We start from the raw sequence: 15,759 nt of genomic DNA, 5'->3' as shown, positions 1-15,759 counted from the left end.
TGGTTGTGTGACCCTAGGAAATTCACTTAACTTCTCGGTGCTCTAGGCAGCTCTCTAAGATTATAAATTACAAAGAAAGTGCTGATGTACATTGGTAGAGGAAGTTCTTCCCTAGGAACCAATAAAATCACAAGTCCCTTCCTTGTTATTAACCCTTTAATGGAGAGTTAAATGGACCTGTAGAGCTTATCCATAAGTATAAATAGCTAGTACAAATAGGCAAGAGGAGAGGAGGGTTCCATTGCCTTCAGAAAATCTTAAAGCTTTTTTTTTCTTTTTTAAATTTTAATATTTTATTTTTCCCAATTACATGTAAAAACAATTTTAACCTTTGGGTTTGTTTTTTTTTTTACAATTTTTAGTTCCAAATTTTCTCCCACCCTCCCTCCCCTCCGACCTCATTAAGAAGCCAAACAATTTTATAAAGGTTATACATGGCTTTCATGCAAAACATTTCCATATTAGTCATGTTGTGAAAGAAAACACAGATGAAAAAAAAGAAAGTAAAAAAACAGTGTGCTTCTATCTACATCCAGAGTCCATCAGTTTCTTCTCTGGAGCTAAATAGCATTTTTCATTATAGGTCCTTCAGAATTGTCTTGGATCTTTGTATTGCTGAGAATAGCTGTTATTCACAGTTGATCGTTGTACGATATTGCTGTTTCTGTGTGTAAGTTCTCGTTCTGCTCCCTTCACTTTGTGTCAGTTCATGTCTTTCCAGGGTTTTCTGAAAGCATCCTGCTCATCTTTTCTTATAGCACAGGAGTATTCCATCACAATCATATACCGGAACTCGTTCAACCATTCCCCACTTGTTAGGTACCCCCTCAATTTCCAATTCTTTGCCACCACAAAAAGAACTGATCTAAATATTTTTGTATATGTAGGTCTTTTTTTTAATCTCTTTGGGATACAGTAGTATCAGTAATAGTTGTATTGCTGAGTTAAAGGATATACAAAATTTTAAAGCTTCTTAAAAGATCTCAAACTTCTCCAAGAAACGTAATTGATAATAATGATAACAACTAACATTTATTTAGTGCTTACTATGTGCCAGGGACTATGCTAAGTGCTTGTAAGTTATTATTTCATTTGATCCTCACAACAACCCTGGGAGATGGGTACTATTATTATCCCCATCTTACAGATGAGGAAACTGAGGCAAACAGAGGTTAAGTGACTTTTTTAACATAAGTCACAGCTAATAAAGAATCTGAGGTCACATTTGAACTCAGGTCTTCTTGACTCCTGGTTTAGTACTCTATCCACTGTACCACCTAGCTGCCCCTCTTTAAAATACAAATATTGTGCTTATATTGTAGGCTACAAATCATGGAGCATTATAGACTCTGAAAAATTAAAAATGAGTATTACTAAGAGAGCAACCCATTATTTGGTCCCCCAACCACAAGAGACAGAAAACCACCTTCCACTTTTCATAATTTACAAGTTACATTGGTAGCCATTAAGTACCATCCAAATACCCATTAAAGCAAAATACTACAGGGACCCTGAATCTTCATCCCAATGCCACGTTTTGTTTTAAGGAAGGGGAAATAATACTTTTGTATTTCTCTCTCTCTTTTTTTTACTTTGATATCACTTCTACAAAAGGTATTAATTGGCTGCTCCCAGGTATATGAGTACCAGTGGCTACAGAAAAAAAAAACCAGTAGGTTTGACAGTTATTGATTTAGTTGGTTGTTTCAATCCTGTTTTGATAGTATAAAAAATCCTAGTTTTACTGAGAACATACATAACACTAGCCTATTTTAGCTATCTTCATATGCTAATTCCAGTACTGCTTCCAGATTTTTCATATATTTATGTAAAAGTAAGAGATGATGGAAATACTTCTATTGTCTAATTTTTATGTCAAAAGACCACTACTGCCTCCAGCAAACTGAAGTTAAATTAGTAACTGTTACTAATGTTTTTGTTAGTCATAGTTATCAAATAACTTTATTTTGGCTAGAAGCAAAGAGTTATTTGACCAATATCTAGATTTGATATTTGTTAATGCAGCCTTACTTGTTTTAAGTATTAAAATGGCCTTCTGCCCATAACAAGATGTGCCTGTACCTGGTTTTTGCTTCATGATTCCACTGTAAATATTGAAAACCACATGATGGAATCTCTAAAATAGGTGGAGACTTTTGAAAAACATTCAGTCTGTTTCCTGAGCCAAAATTCCATTACAAGGTTAAAAAAAACCTACATATTTTCCATTCTTTTATCCTTGTTCCAATAAAACTTCACAAATTTATTTTAAGACTATAGGTTTACTTTCCATTGGTAGATTTTCATTCTCATCTTTATCATATTCCATATATATCTGTGTGTGTATATGTGTGATATATGTCATACAGACACAAGAGACAGCATGACTTTAAAATGATGAAACTAATTTTAGTGATACTTGTCTAACAAGTCATTACTAAGTACCCACTTTTGCAATCCATCATGCTAGGTGAAATGGGAGAACAAAACAGGTATGAGAGAGATTGCTTGATTATTCTGACTACAAAAAAGGCCCCGCTGAACTCTACAATTTTACCCCAAGGGGGTAGCAGAGACCTTTTGTGAGTAGGGAAGGGTGTCTTGGAACACCTTTAGTCAAGGCAAAAAAAAAAAAAAACAGGGAGATTCATAGGATGAAAAAGAGAAACATTTTGTCTTTTTTCCCAAAAAATTATTTTTACATAAGAAGATAAATCCTCTTCTAGTGTCTCATTACCTGCCAAATTCCTCACGAATCTTCATTTGGTTTGTCTTTTCAGTGTTGAAAATGGATTGGAGTGGGGAGAGACTTGAGGCAGGGAGGCCAGTTAGAAGAAACTATGGGCCGGGTGATAGGTGATAAAGACCTGAACCAGAGTGGTAATTGTACAAATGAAGAGGAGGAGATGTAGATTAGAAATGACAAATGAGGCAACTGACTAGATATATGGGACCTATTTTGATGGTAAGGCGTTGGGGGAGACACTAAAGGATGATAGTGTCCTCAACAGTTATAGAGAGGTATGGAAGAGTGGTGAGTTTAAGGGGAAAGACAGTGAGATTGAAATGGCTCCGGAAGGATATTTGGTTCAAAATGTTGAATAGGTAGTTAGTGGTATGAGCCTGGAGCAGAGAGGAGATTACAGCAGGATGTATAGATCCATACAGTTTCATGATTTCCTCCCAGTTCTGTTTAGCAACATGTGAATAGGAGTAAATGATGGTGGGATAAACCAGGGTTGAGGTTTGTCAGGTATGAATAGCAGTAGGACTAGGGAACAAGGGGCTTCAAGATTCAAAGATATAATGTAGAGTTGAGTTGGCTCACCAAGGGGTCAAGATAGGGCAGAAGAAAAGTATAGGTAGTATGTAAGTAATGGCCTGCCATAGTACAATGCAGTAGAGAGATGAAGGTCACAGTGAAAGTGAAGAACAGGTTTAGGGAATTACAAGGCTTATGGAAAGACAGAATGATGAAAGATTTACGTATTCAGTAGATTCAAAAACTTCTAATTCCAGTTCCAATGCCATGTATTCGAAGGCTTTAAGTGGGGGAAATCCTATGATGGTTCAGAATAGAAATTCATAAAAAAATTTGGGAGAAAGGAGGAAAATACGTTATCCATATACTCATGGCAAGGTGATGGGAGGTGTCCAGGGAAAATTTTAAAAATAGGACAAAGTAAGAGAAACAATGATTGCAAATAGAAAGTAGCCTTAATTAGTGGAAATAATGGAGCTAGGAGGAAGAAAGAAAAACAGTGGATGTAATCCTAAAAAATAAAGAAATTTAAACATATTTAGAAGGTGATGGAAAATGAAATTTAGAAACAAGAAAGGATGATTATGTTAGCAAAGACATTTTTAACTAATTAGAAAGGTGAGGAGCATAGAATATGATTTCAGAAATTTAAATGATTTTTTTAAAGTATGAACTTAGCTTTTTGCAGTGGAGACAAAAAAACTTCTAAGTTTTAATAATCATGAAGAAAGAATGAAGGATTGTCGATTGTTTTGAACCAGAATACAGGAAAAAAAAAAGACTCAAAGGTGACTCTACAATAGTATTTCTGTGAAATAGCAGAGGGATTAAATTAAAAAGTAATTTGCAGAAAAGTAGCATCTGACTCATAATTTTGTGTTAAGAACATTAAACAAAATTGCTTTACTTTTAACCCTTATTTGAACAGGCTGTTTATTATTCTTTTGAAACACTCTTGTTCTGTTTCTTAGGAGGTGTTAAAGATAATTGGGGCGGGAGAGTACATAAAATATGCCAGTCCTAAAATGTTGTATTTGTTACAGATATTTTCCCATGAAAATCTCAAAACAATACAACTAAATTTGATCAAAGATAAAGTAATTTCTATGATGTTCATATTTACATAATGTTTCTTTTCTTCCACAGATAAAGCCTCAATTAAGCAACTAACAAAACAGGTAAGCAAAGTTTTTCCTTTCTTTTTAAAAGATATATAACTGTCAAAAAATTTTAACTGATTCTCTCTGTTTTCGCCTTGTATATTTGAAGGCTATAAATGATGCACTGGATGCAGTAAAAAAGAATAAAAGTGGACCAACCTTTTTTAGAGATCTTGGTAATAAAGGTAATGTTTATTTCTTTTAAATTCCTACGTACAGGAGTTTCTTGTTCTGTGTAATTAAAGGATAATTTAGAAACTTTGTGTAGGGGTTGTACATGTACCTAAATGTATTCCTTCAAAGTGTTAACATTTTAATATTGTTTAATAAATATGAAATGTGTAATAAATACTTTTATTAATCTTCAATGGGAAATACCTCTCCCAATCCCTGTGACTGTTTTTTGAGAATAAAGGGAGGCAACATTGCTACTCTCTGATTTTAGTCTTAGGAACTTTCCTCCATTGCTTCTAGCTCCTCTAGACACTTCTTTCAGTCCTTAATTCTTCCTCAGAGGAATTAAGAGAACATTTGTTCTTAATGTTTGATGGATTTATTGAATTTGAATGTTCATCAAGGCAACATTAAGCTAGACTGCTAATGGTTTTGAATACATAACCATCTACTTTAGAAGTATGATCTGTCTTTATTCTCATATAATTCAGAAAAAGTGTCATGTAAAACATGCTATTCATCTCCAGATAGAGAGCTAATAGAGTATACTTTGAAATCTGTTTTCTTTCTTTTCTTTAATTTTTTTTGGACATGGCTAATGTGGGAATTTGTTTTGCTTGACTGTACATATTTAAAGTAGGTTTTGTTTTTCTTGCCTTTTCAATAGGTGGGAGAGGTGGGATACCACGGGACAGAATTTGGAACTGAAAATAAAATAAAACTGAATTTTTAAAATAGAAAAAGGACCGCTTTAGAAAAAAAAAAAGTTTGCTTTAGGAAATATCATTTGAAGACTTACAAATAAGACTAATCAAAGCTTCTCCATTAGTCTTTTAACTTAAAGGATAATAATCTGTGTGATATAGCCATATTTTGCATGGAAAAAGTACCATCAAGGACATTTTAGGTCACATTTTGAGGCAACTAGGAAGAGCAGTGTAATCAGAAAGATCTAGGTTCAAATCCATCCTCAGATATTTACTGGCTGTGTGACCCTAGGCAAGTTACTTAACCTCTCTCATGCTTACTTTCTTCAACTGTAAAATGAGAATAACAGGAGTTTTCCAGGGTGGTTGTATGGATTAAATAATAAAAATAATTTCCCGGGGTTATGTAAGATAATATGAGATAATATTTCTAAAGTGCTTTGTAAACCGTAAAATGCTATATCAGTGCTACTGCTTATTAGTTATTATTATTATTATACGTGACCTTAAGAGTGGACTACTCTTATAGCTACATTAAAAAAATAGCCGAACAATAAGAACTGACAATTATATAGCACTTTAAAATTATTTGAGTCTTACAACAACTCTGTGATATTGGTACTACAACCAATATTATCCCCATTTTATACTTGAGGAAACTGAGGGTCAAAGAGGTTAAGTGATTTGCCCCAGATCAGACAGTTAGTATGTTCCAGAGACAGAATTTGGATCCAGATCTTCTTGACTTCTAATGCAGGACTCCATAGGAGACATAGATATAGATATAAAGGTATGTATCTTTTATAGAGAGAGACATAGACATAGAGATGGAAATAGAGACATAGAGATAGTTGGAAATTTTGAGTCTACATTTCACTGTCTCATCCAGGCTAGATCACTGTGGACACTGACCTGCTCTATTTCTGACCTGAGCCAATTTACAGTTTGGTGGCCTCCCTCTCTCAGGCACTTACTCTATAAGCACCAGACCTAGTGTGGCACCAATAGGCTTCAGCCCTACTTCAGCTCAGAACTCCCAAGCTCAAATGATCAACCTCAGCAGCCTCCATTAGCAGCAGTTATAAGTATGCACCACATACATACATGCCCAGCTAGGTGTAATATTTGTAAGGAAACACACTGCTGTTATTTTTTAATAAGTATATGGACACTCTTTAGGAAATTGCTTTGATGCATAGGCCTCTTTCAGATCTAGTCTACGAAGCCATCTGCAACCAGCACATTGTTTTATGTATTTTTATGAAAGCCAGTTTAAAAGTTCATCTTAAGTAGAGTCATTTTAAAGTGTTCCCTATAGTGTTGTTTACATTATCATTTTGCTTAGCAAATTTTGTAGATAGCATGAAAATAAACTTCATCCAAGCTATTGTCAAAATTATCACAAATTCTAAAATTACTTAAGACTAATTAATTAGTAAATGTTGATTTTTCTTTCTCCATAGAAAATGGGTAAACTGAAGAATCATTTATTACAGGATTACTTGTTATAGGTAATTTAGTGTACCATATCAACAAAGAACTTGCACTTAGCTGGTCCCTATCGACTATTTACTAGGATATAGAAGTCTTTGTTAGGCAGATCCCTTCTTTGTAGTCTCACTGTAAGGGGATTCGTTAATGGATATATGATGTCATCCTAGTGGGTATCTCCCTTCCACTGCTACAAATCCGCAATCTTTTTATGCCTTCTCATCAGTCTAATTCCTTTTTTTGATCCCATCCCTAAATCCTCCACAAAAGACCTACTAGGCCGATGTGATAGTAACCTTCTACTAGATTTTTAATCTTTTGTGAGTATTACTGCAACACTGAAGCCCTGAGGCATCCCTCATTCTCACTACATTATCTGTCAAACCCCTTTCCTGGTCATTAATAACAGTGTTTTTTAAATTATTTTTTGCATGAAAGTCATTATTGAAAATACACTCACAGTATATCTTTCCATTACCCTTAGGATCATTTCCAATTTCAGTTCTATATAAATCATGATATTCCATTATTCACAGCCATATATCAACAGGAGAACATTTATATTTAAAAGAAGTGCTTTTTTTTTCTCTTAACATATTTTATTATTTAATATTTTAATTTTCAACATTGATTTCCACAAGATTTTGAGTTACGAGTTTTCTCCCCATTTCTACCCTCTGCCCCACTCCAAGATGGCATATATTCTGAATCTCCCATTCCCCAGTCAGCCCTCCCTTCTGTCACCCCACTCCCCAACACATCCCCTTTCCTTTTACTTTCTTATAGGGCAGGATAGATTTCTATGCTCCATTCCCTATATATCTTATTTCTCAGTTGCATGCAAAAACAACTTTTTTTTTGAGCATCTGCTTTTAAAACTTTGGGTTCCAAATTCTTTTCCCTCTTCCCTTCCCACCCACCCTCCCTAAGAAGGCAAACAATTCAACATAGGCCACACATGTATCATTATGTAAAACACTTCCACAATACTCATGTTGTGAAAGACTAACTATATTTCCCTTCATCCTATCCTGTCCCGGTTTATTCAGTTTTCTCCCTTGACCCTGTCCCGTTTGTTTGTTTTTTTGTTTTTTTTTTTTTTTGTTTTTTGTTTTTTGCTTTTTGGCAGGGCAGTTGGGGTTAAGTGACTTGCCCAAGGTCACACAGCTAGTACATGTGTCAAGTGTCTGAGGCCGGATTTGAACTCAGGTCCTCCTGATTCCAGGGCAGGTGCTCTACTTACTGCACCACCTAGCTGCCCCAACCCTGTCCCTTTTCAAAAGTGTTTGCTTTTGATTACCTCCTCCCCCTCTATGCCCTCCCTTCTACTGTCCCCCTTTTTTATCCCCTTCCCCCTACTTTTCTTTGGGGTAAGATACCCAATTGAGTGTGTATGTTATTCCCTCCTCAAGTCAAATCTGATGAAAGCAAGATTCACTCATTCCCCCTCACCTGCCCCTCTTCCCTTCCAACAGAACTGCTTTTTCTTGCCACTTTTATGTGAGATAATTTACCCCATTCTATCTCTCCCTTTCTCCCTCTCTCAATGTATTCCTCTCTCATCCCTTAATTTGATTTTATTTTTTTAGCTATCATCCCTTCATATTCAACTCACCCTGTGCCCTGTCCATATATATATACACATATACATATATATATATACATATATATATATATTCTCTTCAACTACCCTAATGCTGAGAAAGATCTCATGAATTACACACATCATCTTTCCATGTAGAAAAATAAATAAAACAATTCAACTTTAATAAGTCCTTTGTGATTTCACTTTCTTGTTTACAAAAGAAGTGCTTTTTAAAAAAAAAATCAAGGAGTGACTTGGGATCATTGAAGATACTGCACAGTTTCATGAGGAGTAAGGTCTTAATTCAGATTTAATTGATTTTTAATTTCTGAATTCTGTTTTAGATTTTAATACAAATTAATAGTGTAAATATGATTGTAATAATACTAGGCCACTTACAAGAGAAAACGCATTTATTTAGAAACACTTACTAAATGTCTACTATATAAAGCACTGTACTAGGTAGAGGGGGAGGTGCAAAGATTATAGATAAGATGAGGTCCCTACTCTCAAGGACCATATAACCAATCAATTGATTGCTTCAGATTGACCTTCTTCCTGATTAGTATATTAGTTTGGTTCTATTCTAATACCAGAATACTCAGAAGTGAAATTGTAATTATGAATCTATACCAGAAAAAATAAGATTATTATTACTTAATACCATTATATCCTTAACTATTTGAAAATAAATTGAACCTCTTGGTATATAAGAAGTTCTACATATATAAAGGGCTTGAAGATCCTGCCTCCCAGTGGCCAACTGTAAATAAGCTTAGTATTTTTATTATCAAAGATTATAAAGAATATTTTTCCTAGAAATGGATATCATTTTTAACTTCATATACTTTCTTTAATGTGCTATTTAATGTATTACCATATTTTAAAAATTCTCTCGTATCCCTTCCTTTCTGTTTCCTACCAAAATCACTCTAGTTAAGCCCCTCATTGCCTCATTCCCAAACTGTTGTGCTAGCCTCCAAACTAGCCCACCTACCATCAGTCTTTTTTAATACACACTATGCTACATACCACTGGCATATTATTCTTAAAATAAGCTGAAATTCCACCCTCTGGCCACATAGCCTTCTACTTCTCTGAGACCACTCTAATAAATCTTCTCTTTGGATTAGTATGACCTATCACTTAACCTTGATATATTACTAATTTTTCTAAACCATCCTTCCCGCACTGTCTTTACCCATCTCCACAGGCAGCCTTGATTCCACAATCTTTCAGTTTCATGTTTCAATGGCTGTTGCTCTTGAATCACTTTCTCCTTGACCGTATCCATCTCCAGGTCCTTATCGCAGGGAGAGTAACTTTATCATATATACCTCAATTTAAGTTATTCACAAAATGAGAGGTGTTATGGTATAATGAAAAGAGAGCTAGCATTAGAGCAAGAAAGAACTGAGTTCAAGGTTACCTTTTGATATACTGGCAGTGGGACCTTGAGTAAGTTACTTAACTTTTCAGTGCCTTAGACCAGTGATGTCAAACTCAAATGGAAACAGGGCCACTAAACTGTACATATGGATCCCTGCAGGCTACCTTTATTAGAAATAAAACATATTAACATTACGTATGTTTTATTGTTTTTATTTAATTTGTTAAATATTACCCAATTATTTTTTGGTCTGGTTCAGGACCTCTATTCTAGACAACTTTTAGATAAAAAGTGTCAAATACACATGGCCAGCTGGCCACATTGCTGACACAATACCCCCAAGTGTGACTGGAACCAGATTAAAATCTAAGTAGGAATTATTTAATAAAATAAATAAAAATACAGTAGAGCTTAGATAATGATATGTGATTTTCTAAGTTAATATGCAGCCCACAGGGATCCTTATGTAAGATTTCTATTTGACTTTGACCCTAATATCTTAAATTATAAGTTGCAGAGAAGATACTAGCCTATGTTAGCAGAATTTCCTCATCCAGGTTTGCCCAATATCAACAAAATCACAGATCTGGTCCTTGTTATAAAATGATAGGCAAAGTGGCATAATAGCCAAAGTACAAAGCTTGAAATAAAGAAGACTAGGGTTCAAATCCTGCCTCTATCGCTTATTGTGTGACCCAAGGCAGGTAACATAACTTCTGTATTCCTCTAGAAATTCCCTGGTTCTTACCTACCAAGTTATAGTTGGCTTGTAATATGCCACATTGGGAGTTGCCCACATTGACTAAAACATAAATTCTTCCTGTGTTTGCATATGAAATGCAGTCACTGAGTTGAAATAGGTAAATCTAATCAAAAGTTAAAAAACTGAAATCATATCAAGGTAATATTATCAGTTGTATTTTTTTGCCTTTAGTTGTCCTTTTAAAAATTATATTTATACAAATATTTATAATCTTATATTTTGTGCTCAGAATTTTGAAACATTCTAATACTTCAAGTATCTGTAACTTCATCTGGGAGTTCACTCAACTGACATAGGTCATGTCTTTCCAGAACTTAGTAGACAATCTTCCAGACTTATGAGCAAAAAAAAAGAAAATGTGCCTTTTCTCAGCCAATCTGATGATGAACCTCTTGAACTTAGCTAGGCTCTTCCTCAGATGCGGCTGTCCATCACCATCCCCATGCACAAGGCCTTTCTAACTTGGTAGAACTTGGTATATCTTGTGCTTCACTTGTCTGGCCCAAGGTCACCTTCATACCTTGATGAGGCATCAGAGTACGATTTTAAATAGAGGCAGAATAAGAAAGTTAAACTGAAAGAATACTTTCAACTGAAAGCCATAATAGGGAAGGTAACAACTGAAGTGGGCCTTGAATGAAAAGAAGCATCTGGTTGGGGTGGGGGGGGAGTGAGGGGATGATTGCATAAATGTAGAATCTTAAAAAAATCTTTTTTCTTTAATTTAGTTTTTAGTATTTCCTTTAAGAAGCTTAAAGTATAAAAAACCTCAGAGATAAAACCAGCAGAATGATATATAGTCAACTTTTTTTAATTAAAAGTTTTTTGATATGTAACCTTTATCTAAGGCCTTGCTGTTCAACAGTCCTTGTGTCCCACCATTATCAACTCTATGGTAGGTAGCAGTTGCAGTTATCTAATCTGGTAATCTCAGAACTTATACTACAGGGACAGCAATGAAAATATAGAAAAGGGGTTGGGTTTGGAATATCCTTCAGAGGTAGAATTAACAAATCTTGGTAACTGATTGATGTGAGAGATGGGGGAGAGCAAAGAGTCAAAAATAAGTCCCAAGATTTCATATATGGCAGACTGACAGAAATAGTAAAGTCAGAATAATGTTAAGGGGGGAAGATGACAATATCAGTATCAGACATTAAATTTGTACTACTGCCTAGAAATCCATGTGGAGCTTTCCTGTTTGCATCTGGAGATGTGGGTTTGGAATTCAGAAGACAGAGCAGAGGTGAAGATAGTGATTTGGGAGTCTTCAGCACAGAAGTGGTAGTTGAAGACCTGGAAGTGAATGAGATTGCTAAGGGAGAGAGTTTTATAAGAAAAAAGAAGGCTCTTGGGCAAGTCACTTAACCCTAATTGCCCTGCCTTTCCCCTCCAAAACAAAGTATTAAAAAAAAAAAGAAAAAAGAAGGCTGATAGCAAAACTTTGGTAAACAATCCACCTTACAAAGTCGCGAAGACAAATAGCCAGGGGATAGAAAAAAGCTAGAGTTGTAGAAGGGGATCCAAGACAGCATATTATCTCTAGACGAGAGGGGAGAATATCTAGCAGTGTCACTTGGTGCAGAGAGGTCAGTAAGTTTGAGGCCCATTTTTGGTTTGGTGTGTTGCTTTGGTTTTTTTTATATATATATAAAAAAGTGACCTTTGATAAAGTAGCTAAAGTAGAATTTTGTGGATAAAAAACATTGCAAGAAACCGAGGACAGAATAGATGGTTAGAAAGTCAGAGGTAGACTTGTTTGGCAGCAAAAAGAGAGGAGACTGATGGGGTGGCAACTCTATTAGGTAGAAGAGGTAAGAGAGGATTTCTTAATGTTGAGGAATCCTGGGCCTGTTTGGGGGCAAATCAGAAGGAATTGTTGGCATTGGAGATCTTATGTATAAGAGAGAGGAAATGATTCCTGAAACAACTTCCTATAAGTGGAGGGTGATTGAATAAAGGGCCCAGGTAGAGAGATTTACCATAGTGAGTAGTAGGGATACCTCTTCTGAGACCTGAGAGTAAAAGAAGAGTAAGTGGGATGAGGAATAGGAAGGAAGGTTAAGGAATCTCCTGTCAAAGAGCCTTGATTGAAATGAAGTATGAGTCAGTCAGAATCAATAAACATTTATTAATGCCTACTATGTGCTAGTCACTGTGCTAAGTGCCGAGGATACCCAAAAAAGAGCATGACAGTCCCTGCCTTCGAGGATTTTACAATCTAGTGGGGAAGGGAGGGAGGCAGACAGCACATAAAAAGAAGCTGAAAGGGGAAGAGTACCTTGCACAGGGGCATGATAAAGCCCTACAGTGGGATTTGAAAATTATTTGAGGAATTGTGAGTTGCAGAGTTGATTTCATTTTGTAGGGCAATTAGTTCCTAGAGATCATTAAGTCCAAGAGAAAAGCCACATAGGAAATGATGAGGTGAATGCCCTGGGTGCCCTCCTTAAATGGTAGAGGACCTGGGAAAATTTCTCCAAAGACCCCTCCCCTCCAACCAGAGAGAGAAGAAGGGTAGAGGAGATGCAAGTTTAAGTTGATTTCATCTTGTAGAATGTTAAGGTCTCTTCAATACCTACTGGCCCTGAGGCCCTTCCCTACTAATTGGAGAGGTTGGGGGTGGGCAGGTGGATGTGGGATAGTTCCTCCCAGATGTTCCACCATTTAAGGATACCCAAGGCATTCACCTCATCATTTCCCACCCAGCTGCTCTCCTGGACTTCGTGATTTCCAAAAACTCATTATCCTGCAAGATACCAACTCTGAAACTCATACCTCTTCCGTGAAGCTTAATCTATTGCTGTATTCACATGGAGTAGTATGCAGTTAGGGGAAATGTTTGCAGAAGTGGAAATTATGCAGAAGAGGAAAGTGTTTGGAACAGTTGCTGTAGAGAATGATTTAGCTAGACTGCAAAATTAAAGCACAAGAATTATCAAGTAGCAGTGGATAAAACTAGCCAAATTTTGTGACCTGCTCCCACAGAGTTCAGCAGTATGAGAACAAAAAATTGATGGTGACATTACTCTCCTAAGGGAAAAGATTTGGAAGTGGATAAGGTCAGGGAAAAGTGATTCAAAAGCAATATCCATTGAAAAATTAAAGTGATAGACCATGGAATCAGGGCTGCCTGTAAAGACAAGTGAAGTCAGTATGGGAAAGACAATCTAGAAGAATTAGTGATACATCAAGATCAAGTGACAGGTCACAATAAATCCAAACAGAATATTAGAACAGATTGGGAGTAGAGGGCTATGTGGCCAGAGGGTGGAATTTCAGCATGTTTTAATAATAATATACCAGTTTTTGTGTAAGATGGCATGTAGTAGGAAAAGACTAGTGGTAGACAGTCTAGTTTGGAGGCTAGTACAATAGTCTGGGACTGAGAAGAGAGCCTTTACAAAGTGATTTTAGTAATAAACAGAAAGGAAGGAATACAAGAGTTTTTTTAAGGTTTATCTTTTCTAAAAGGATCCTGTCGTGAAGTAGGGGCCCACACAGGTAAGCATTTATATAAATAGAATTCTACTTTTAAAAAAAATCTGGTCTTGTGTGATTCAGGTTTCACTATAATTGGAATGAAAATTCCAGTTCACATTTTTGACATATTTAAAGTTAATGTATTTTTTCCGAAAAGTTACCATCTCTTATTCTGAAGTTGAATTAAAAGAGTTTTTAGTTTTTAATCCCTACATTAAACCTTATTTTTTTCTTGAAGATATCCAGTGTTATATGAAAGAGGAATAAATTAAATATGCTTTGTCATATTTAATGCCTAGGAGGAAAACTGCTCTAATTCTATTGAATGATCAAAGTATTTCATCCCTTGGCTGCATTGAAAAAAGCAGAGAGTAGTTTTCCTCTAATTCTTGGGGGAATATGGCAACACAAAAAACTGCCAGATTGCTAGATTGCATTGATAACACTGCTAGGCTTTGTGCCAAAAGGACATCTCACCTTTAAAAAAAAAATAAGAACGTCCTTTCTGCAAGGTGAACTTTTTTTCTTTTGAAGGAAAATTCCAGCCTGTTCCTTTGAAACACCGACTTAAATAAAAAAGCCTGAATAAATATAGAGATGTGGCAGTGTCAAAATAACATCATACAGTCTAAAGATAGGGTTTATATAAACAGTATTGTTCAGCAATAACATTCTAAGCATCTGCCCTTTGATAAAGCTTTAAGAAGACTGAAACTTAGGGCATTTATAAAGAGCACAGTTACTGAAAAGTATTTAATACTTACAGCTTGTAAATTAAATGTCACCCCTTGTTTTTAAATTGTTATCTTAAAATTATACATCAAAACATTTTTTAATAGTTTACAACTTAGGAATTAAGTAAAAAATCCTCAAGACTCCTAGGAGAGGGGCAGCTAGGTGGGTGCAGTGGGTAGAGCACTGGCCCTGGAGTCAGGAGGACCTGAGTTCAAATCTGGCCTCAGACACTCGACACTTAATAGCTGTGTGACCCTGGGCAAGTCACTTAACCCCAACTGCTTCCAGGAAGGAAAAAAAACTCTTGGGAGAAGGGAAATAACTTCTGATTAATTACTATGTAACATAAGAAATGTTCCTGCATTGGAGCTTTACTGCTTTTGACCATTCCAGGCATGGGGGCCAGCCCAAGAAAATACCCAGAACTAAGAAATGGAATGTCTTGTTTGTAGAACATCCAGGAGACCAGTGTGGATCAGAGAGTATGTGGCTGTCAGAGTAAGGTACAGAGACTGGAAAACTAGGAGAGAGTCCCCTCCTAGATTTGAATGGCTTCGAATGCCAGAGTATTTTTTTTTTGTTTGATCTTGGAAGTGATAGGGAACCACAGATGTTTATTGAGTAGGAGGTATCAGGGTCAGACTTGTACTTTAGGATATCACTTTGGTATGTGAATAGAGGATGCCCACAAGGAACTTACATTCTATTGGAGAAAATAAACATGTACATATGTAAGTATATTCAAAATTGATATGAGATCATTTTGGTTAAGAAGAGGAAAGGAAAGCTACAGAAATTAGGAAAAGATTTATTTAGAAGATACTGCTTGGGCTAAGTCTTAGGAAAAAACTAGGGATTCCAAGAGTCAGCAGTGATGAAGGAATGCATCAAAGATATTCCAGAAAGCCACTGAAAAGAGACAGACAGGAGATGGAGAGTTGTGAATGCCACAAGAAAGGTTAAAAACCTTTAAAGGAATGTAAGATCATTGCCCTATTGGTAAAATTAA

General features: G+C 35.8%; 1 protein-coding gene across 1 annotated transcript in view; it reads left to right on the top strand.

Annotated features, from left to right (window-relative positions):
- MICU2 (mitochondrial calcium uptake 2) overlaps positions 1-15,759 on the top strand; it is a 166,939-nt gene that overhangs the window by 103,973 nt on the left and 47,207 nt on the right. The window contains 2 exon segments of the mRNA XM_036747578.1: positions 4,409-4,440; positions 4,532-4,616. Of these exon segments, the coding sequence (XP_036603473.1) occupies positions 4,409-4,440; positions 4,532-4,616 (117 nt within the window).

This window comes from Trichosurus vulpecula, chromosome 2, assembly GCF_011100635.1.
Source record: "Trichosurus vulpecula isolate mTriVul1 chromosome 2, mTriVul1.pri, whole genome shotgun sequence".
Lineage (NCBI taxonomy): Eukaryota > Metazoa > Chordata > Mammalia > Diprotodontia > Phalangeridae > Trichosurus > Trichosurus vulpecula.
Note: the sequence above shows the minus strand (reverse complement) of the source record. Positions and strands in the feature narration are given on the sequence as shown.